General features: G+C 51.8%; 1 protein-coding gene across 1 annotated transcript in view; it reads left to right on the top strand.

Moving 5' to 3' along the window:
• Nucleotides 1-8,185, top strand: part of LOC106743384 (cell adhesion molecule 3-like) — an 87,522-nt gene that overhangs the window by 71,310 nt on the left and 8,027 nt on the right. Inside the window, exons 7-8 of the mRNA XM_014617169.1 lie at nucleotides 5,079-5,191; nucleotides 5,411-5,484. Of these exons, the coding sequence (XP_014472655.1) occupies nucleotides 5,079-5,191; nucleotides 5,411-5,484 (187 nt within the window). The remainder of the gene's footprint in view (nucleotides 1-5,078; nucleotides 5,192-5,410; nucleotides 5,485-8,185) is intronic.

Genomic DNA, 8,185 nt, shown 5'->3' with positions numbered 1-8,185 from the left:
GGGGGGGGGGGGGGGAAGGAGGGCGTAGGCTCTCTATATACACGCGGCACGGGATTTTTATTTCTCCCGTTTCACGTTATTATTACAAAGTTTCCGTTCTCTCGCCACGTCACGAATAATTCAATCCTCCTATCGCTCGAGGCCGCCGGAGCTTCTATCGCATGCATATTGATGTATCGTTATCGGCGCCGCCGCCGATGGAAGAAAGAACGGACATGCTGCCGGCTTCGCGCGAGAATAAGGAATCAGCCCGATAGAACAGCTCCGACGCAGGCACGGGGCCGACTGCTTGATTTCCGGTCGCAGCGAATCTATGTCCCAATGTCCCAATTAACTTTGTTCCAACGAATAAGGGAACGATGAGGACGTTCCGGGCGCCGCGAGCGATATCGATTCACGGTACGGAGGGAGGAGGAAAACATCAATCTCGTTAGGAAACTGAAGACGAAGGATCGGAAGAAGCGACGAGTGAGAGAACTCGCGTCGAAATTTTCCCATGTACGGCATGAATTTCTATTAGAATGTCCAATTGAGAATCCCGGAGGAACTCATTTAGTTATTTCCATCGGAATCGATAATTGTTTAAGGAAAATCCGACTGAATTCCAATTAGATCCCCTGAAAAAATTGTCTATACGGATAACTACTTCATGTGCTCACCGCTGCTTTCGCAACCCCGAATTCGAATCCGGGGAACACAAGCGAAACGAGTAACGTAACGGTGTTCTCCCTGATCGTAACTTTGCCGAAAACGCGTACACGAGGGTATTCAATTGCCGAGGCGATGGCCGCTCGTTCGCCACGTCGTTCACCACGAGCGGCCATTTTCCGTGATGGGCGCGTGAAAACACGCAGGGCGCTAATAAACGCGCCGTTTACGCTAAGAAGTGGGTAAATCCCGTAAAGCGGAAACGCTTCCTGGCGGGAGAGCCAAAGATTACGCCGTGCCATGAGCGGGGCCTCCTTCGGGGCTTCGCAGCGTGAATCGCACGCGGCGACGCCGAAACTTTCCCTCTTATCTTCTGGACTCCGGTTTCCTTCCTTTTCCGCGGGAACGCACCTCCAACCCCTTCTGACCTTCCCACCTCTTTCCTTTCCCTCGCTTTCCCCCCTCTCTCCCTCCCCTCCGCCGTTTTCCCTCTGAGAAAACTTCACAACGCTCCCAACGACGTCCATTAGAAGTTGCGCGAGTTTAGTGTAGCACTTAACAAGTAATATTGTTTCGGAAATGTTCGTGTCGCGAGACTCGAAAAACCTGTTAACGCGAGTCGCGTAATCTCACGGAGGGAAAAAGTTCGATCGCTCCGGTAACTTGGCGAGTGCGTCGTGGATAAGCGGCGTAACGGGGGAATCATATCGTCGTGAAATGAATGAAAGGGGGGAGGGGACGGCGGTCATAGCGCGATTAGACGCTCCCCGCGACTTTGAGCGGTGCGATGGTTTTCCGGAAACATTCGCGCGATTCTTTCGACTCGCTGGTATAAAATAAAAATTCCGATATTTCGCGATCGACGGGTTGGAATTATTCAGCTTTCTAACGGCTACAAATGAAAAGCGTGTGTATCGCTGTTAATAACCGCCGCATTATTCAGCCTCGCTGTGACGCGATCGAGGGAAATTGTGTCCTCCCGTGAAATAATTACACCGAGAAAATAATTCCGCCGAGTATAAATATTCATCGTTATATCAGGCATCTCCTTTCCGCCGGTAGCTGCTGAACGAAAATTAAGAGAGAGGTAACTGAAAAATACAGCCGGTTTTTCGCAGGAACGGGTGTGTGTTGCGCGCGGCAAGAAAATACGGCAGACTCGGCTGGTAATCGTCGAGATTACCGAGAAAACGCGACGAGACGGCCGACTTCTGGATCCCATAGCTTCGCGCGACAGCCCGCGTCCTTTTTAACCCTTTGTCGTCGGGTGTCGTCGTTCTAATAATAAAAATGGTCTCCTTCCGGGGATCAGCCGCGGCCGAACGCGCGCCTTTATGAATTATGCCGCTGTAAAAGGGAGTGATCTGCGTCGTTGCGATTCCACCGCCGGTACTTCGCTCCACGACGAATATAATGTCGCGGGTCGGCCGCGCGTCTGCGGGGGACGGTAACAGATCGAAGGCAATTTCGCGGGTCCTAATGAATTCTTTCTGGCCGAGCGCGGCATTAGACGGCGGATGGTGGTTGAGAAATGAGTTTTCCTCGAACCGCCGTCCGGCGTCAGACGGCTCATATTCCGGGCTAATCGCTGGCATTACACCAATTAGTTTTTACGACGATCTCGAGTGCCGCCGTGCGATCTTTTTCCGCGCGAGAATGTACGCCCCGCGTATTTGTTTACGACGGCGATAAAACTATTACGTTAGAGAGCTGTTACGCTGCGGCCAAGAATCGCAAATTGTGCGCCGGCGATATCGGGGCAACATGCGAGGTGTTTCGAGGAAACAACGTAATGAGAGGGGAGAGGCAACTTCATCATCCTCCGTATTTCGCTTGCTTTATTTAGCGGAGCTGCTTTTTCACGAGAATGTTAAAAGAATAGATGTAAAGTCGCGAGGTCTTCTTCGTTGATTATATACATGTACACACACATATTGTCAGAAAGTCGGAAGAGACGGGGGGAGGAAGAAAGTGAAAGAATGGCAGAGGTTGCGAATTGCAGCGGACGCAATCAGCGGGATCAAGAGAGCGCGGCTCAAAAATGATTTAATCCACCGACGTTTATTTCCTCCTTGTCCCGTCGCTGCTTTTTATTATCAGGCGCGTCGTTACGGACTACCGGGTGACAAGTGTTCAAAGATAAGTACCGACGCAAGAAGAGAGACGGCGAAATTGCGCCGTATTTCTGCACAAAGTAGAAAATATGCGCCGAATGCACAGCGGCGGGGGAGCGCATCACGATGAAACGCGCGTATCTCGCGCTATATATTATATACAAAAGAGACACATGCGCGCGCGCCCGGTAACAAAATCGGCCGAGAGCCACTGCAGAATTCATAAGCGAGCGGAGGAAGCGCACCGGGCGAAAGGGTGAAAGGAGAGGAGAGCGAAAGAAAAAGGGAGAGGAGAGCGCGCGCGCGCGCGACTGAGCTCGTCGATAATACGCTCGCCGAAACGATAGCCGCTGAAATATTCCGGCGCATAGCTCGCAGCGTCCGCCGGATCTTCGTCGTTCCCGAGATACCGACTTATCCCTTTTTGTATCATCAGCATTCTTCTTTCGACGCTTATCCGAAAGAGGAGACGCGCCGACTGGCCCCGACGACAACATTCAGACTCGCCCTTTCCGCCCCATCTGCGTGGCAGTCTCGCGATTTCGTTACCTTAATTACGAAATTCTGCGCTTCAAACGGGCGTCGCGTCGGAACTTTCAACGAAGTTTGCCCTGTCAACTTTCGCACGTCCGAGGCCGTTGCGCCCGCCTTGATGCGACCCCCGACGCACACGACGCCGCGGCAAAGTTTTTCGCGAGCGAACGAAGAAATATTCAAGAGCCCGCATACTGTGCATGCTCGCGTAAAGTTCGCCCCGCACGTGCGCAAAGTGCAGTCACGGGGTGGTTTATTAATAGGAGGGGACGGAGTCTCAGCTTCTGAGGATAAACGGGGAGGTAACGCCGGCTGGAGTCGCACACACACACATACACGCACGCGCATCTACGACGTAGAATTGGGAGGACGCCGGGCTGGACAAGGTTAGAAGGGTGGAAAGAAGACACGAAGTAAGCGAGCGAAATTGTGTCGCTGTCCGGGATGGGCAAAAAGTAGAAATTCCAGTCGCATAAAATACGACACGCTGCATAAAGAACTGGAGGGCTTGAATTTACAAAGCGACATCCGCGCGCACATCCGACACCGGCGGTAAGAACTCGGAAAAACACCGGCATTACGACGAATCCGACGGGGGCTGCGTTTTCGCCCGTCCCGAGAGCACCGTTCTCGTCTTCGGCCGAACTTGCTTCTCGACAAACTGTTGTCAAGTCGTGAGCTTCCCGAACGCGAGAGGAGGCCATATTCCGCGACTTTTGCGTCAATCATGTCCGGGCGAGACGCAACGCCGTTCGTCTCATATACAATAATGAGAACTTCATCCCGAGTGCCGGCGCGTTGTTTGCCAACACGCCTGTTTACATTTCATTCCATTTCGACACGATACTCCGTAATCAAGTTCGCGATAATCTCGAAGCGGCCACCGCGCCGCCGATATTAACTTCGTCTCTAAACGATATTTGTTCGCTCCGCTCCGGCGTTGCACGCGATACAACGTGCGCGGCCACCGCGCGCAGAATCGGCGCAATCACGCCGGAACATCGGACGAGTTGCATTACCGTCTCTCCCCCTCCCGCCCTCCGTACGCAGCGTCGCATTTACTCTTCTCATTTCGCCCTCCAAGTCATTGCGTCCTCCGATTGCAACGTAACATTGTACTACCACCGGACGCGTATTGTTACCCTCCCGCTACCACCCTCTCGTTCGTGCGACGATGCTCTCTATGGTTCATCGAACATGTAACAACTTTGGACTTATCCTTTTTCTCCTTTGAACAAAGCAAGGATCACTTGAAGCAGCGAGCTCGGCTCGTTAACGCGCTGAATGATCGCAGTAACGGCGCCCTCTCCGTCGGCGAGGCAAGCAGTTACCTTATTCCTTAATAGACAACTTCTTCCGCGTCCCCGATGTCTCACCGTTTCCTCGCCGCCGGTTCGTTAGTTCCCGTTAGCGAATTAGTCGCGATTAACGCGATCAACCGCAACCGAAGTATCGACGCGGCGAACGGACGGACGGGCGGCGGATGATAAGAAAAATGTATTCGCGGCGAGGCGCCTCTTTCATTCATATTTCAAGCCTGCAACACGGCGAATCGATAGTCCCACGCCCGGCGTCGGAAGCGTCGCGACAAATGCCATTCATCCTTCCCCGATGCTGGAATCGGAAAGTTACTTCCAATGCAATTGGATTCGATCGTCGCGCAAGAAACGTTGCGCGACGGTGGTTCTCTTCCTCCTCCGTCGTTCTTTTTTTCCTTCCTTCTCTCCCCTCCCCTCTCTCTCTCTCTCTCTCTCTACCCGTTCTTTCTCTCTTTCTCCGCAGGTGAAGCCCGATTCGGAAATGGTGTTCGAGCAACACGGACTGTTGTCGACGATATCGAGTCTGCTGCTCGAGCTAAAACCGGGTCATCTCGCCAGCGACAAGATAAACGTCAGGTAATTTCGCTCTTTACTACGTAGTATATTTCCGTCGTTCGACGGCTGTTGCTTATGGCACCTCGGGCACCCCATAAATATACAACGCCCGGCCGCGAATACGAGCAGCAGTTCGTTTTACGCGAGTCTCGCGCGATCGGCCGCGATAATTTTGCCGTCTGGCCGGTCGGAGAACCACTACGCTGACTTCGCACACCATGATCGAATGTCTTGTTACAGGTGCGAGGCGACGGTGCGATCGACACACGGCATCGACGAACCGTTCGTCGACACACGCAACACCGAGGTCTTCGGTAAGTCCACGTGAAAACGAGACACAATCGATACGATCGGCGATACGAACGACGAGTCGGGATCAGGAAACGGGAGGGCACGAAATCGCGGACAAGATAACGATTATCGGTGACATCACGGCGCAGAGACGTCGCGCGACTCTGGCCATTTTCAGCCGAGTAAACACGTATGTGAAAGACTAACGAGCTCAGCACGAAATTTAGCGCTCGTTTGCCACCGTGCGGCTCTCATTTGTTACACGGAGAAAAATAATCCGCCGGCGCGGCGAATTTCACGCTGTCGCGATAAAATCTGTCCGTTACTGTATGGATAACAAAACGACTTGTTAAGAATGCTAATTGCCATTTGCCATTGGATTATTTCGCTGAATCTACAAATTATCTTGCGGTAAGAATAAATCAGTAAAATGCGGATTAATGTTATTTCGCTCCAGCAGCTAATTAACGTGTCCTAACGATAAATTCAATCGGCAGAACAGTTTTTCATCGTGGCGGTAAAACTGTTTCAGCTCCATTTATATAACATACTAATTTAGGTATATGGAATTAATGTTTACCGCTGTCGCGATGAATATGCTACGATGTGATTTCGCTACGACAGCGCGTTATTTTTCTCCGTGTAAGATAGCTCCCTTTTCCGGATGATTCACATGCAACGGGTATCGCGGCAGAAATTTTTTTTAGCTTGATGTATCCAGCGAACGTAATAATCACATTAACTGATACGAAACTGTACTCGTAAAATTAGCCTTCACGGTCTAATTTTTCGCTATTTATGCACGTGCCAATTTATACCGTGCCGTTACCAAACGGCAAATCAGACGTAGACAATTTGAGCCACGTGCCAATTCGAGGAACAGGCTCATTAATGGGCCGTGACAATGAAGCGATTTTCGATCACGTTACAGCGCGCTTTTGACGAATCGCTCACAGACGCAAGTGTAACTGCACGTTAATGAGAGGAGAACGACAAGCCGCGCGATGGGCAGACTCGAAAAGAAGAATCATAATTGCTAACGCGCCCCCCGTCGAGCCCCGCGGCGGGAGAAGTTACGTCGCGCCGGCCGGACTTCGATTTTCCGCTTGCGACAGCTTCGATTACCGATATCGCCCGTTCCAAGTAGCGAGCGTTCGAGAGAAAATTTACATGCTTTATTATTTCCCAGCATGGGAAATTAGCGAGGGATCGCGCGAAGGACGAGGGGGGCGAGTCGGCGGCTGGCTCCCGTGGGGGCGAGCGCCGCGGAGAAATTAAGACAATAATTTACAACCGTTACCACCTGCTCTCGCAACGCCTGCACCTGCAGCTACTTTAACCTTTCCGCCGCCATCCCCCTTCTCCGCCCCTATCGTATTCACCGACGATCGTGCGTTCGTTACCATCCTCTAATTCCTACTTAAATTAGTTCCGACCACTTTTCGCTCTTCTCACCTTGCCCGCTCTCCTCCTCCGTAGTCACCTGGTCTCTTCTTGCCGGCCACTTTCTCTTCCTCGTCTTCTCCCGTGGAAAACCACGAGCGCATTATGGGAGGTAACCGGCGATATCTGCCAGCAACGGCGATAAACGCGAAATTACAGACAAAGCGTTCGCGCGCTTCGTTTCCTCGCGGCGACGGTTGACACGCCGTTAGAGGGGCAAAACGCGGCCGCGAATCAAGGGATACGTGATTCATCAGATCGTACACGTAGGCACCGGTGTTGGTGCGCTCGCATTCCCAACGGCGTTTCGCGCAGCCGCGCCACGGCCGCAACGCGATTAAATATTTATCAACTAATCCCTCGCGTCACGCAATTCGAGTTACGATAAGAAATTCACGATTCGCGCGGCGTTACAACGCGAATATGGGCGAGCGCGTGCGTCAATGTGTGAGTGCCGATATGTATCGCGAGAATTGCACACCGCGATAATGTTATTCGGCCCGTCGTACGCGGTATTCAGCAGTCATAAAGAACAAACGCGTTTATTCGTTTCCGGATCAAGTTCCAGCACTCTGACATTTATCAGTTCGGATTTCGTTAACGTTTTCGCTCGCTCGCTCTCTCTCTCTCTCTCTCTTTTCCATTCTACCGCTCGATTTCCACGATCGAAGTGAGGAAGGAGGACAGAGAGCCGCGCGAGAGAACCGAAGGTCGTTGCACCTTCATCATTTACGATGTACGCGACATCGCGCGTTTCATCCGATATCTCTATCTCGATCGTTTCTGTCGGAATTTATCGAGGTCAGACGTGGGGAGGACAAAGGGAATATCTCCGAGAGACTATTCGATGCCTTTATTCGACTCTAATGCGACACGTTGAGCGAAACTGTTATAAGATATGCAGCGGGAACGCAGAGTATTCGAAATCGTTGATCTCAACGCGGCGTCCGCACGAAGTACATAACTCTTTAGGTATGAAAAATCAATTCGCCAAATATCGGGAAGTCAACGAGATGCAAATATCCCCTACGCGGACATTTGATCGTGCCGCGAAAGCTGGTTTTCTCATCGACGAGGATTCATATTAATATTATTCGTTCGATGAACCGTAAATCAAGTTTTCGCCAGAGCGCTCGTTCACACGCGGTGCGACGCCGGCAATATTTCATAGCGATGTAAGCAGACTATTTTTCGTGGGAACGGGCAGACACTCGCACAGTTGACCGGCCGTTGAAATCGCGATAGCTGCCAAAAGGGAGATAGAGGAGGGGGGGGGGGGGG

This window comes from Dinoponera quadriceps, unplaced genomic scaffold, assembly GCF_001313825.1.
Source record: "Dinoponera quadriceps isolate SergipeBrazil2010 unplaced genomic scaffold, ASM131382v1 scaffold616, whole genome shotgun sequence".
Taxonomy (NCBI): domain Eukaryota; kingdom Metazoa; phylum Arthropoda; class Insecta; order Hymenoptera; family Formicidae; genus Dinoponera; species Dinoponera quadriceps.
Note: the sequence above shows the minus strand (reverse complement) of the source record. Positions and strands in the feature narration are given on the sequence as shown.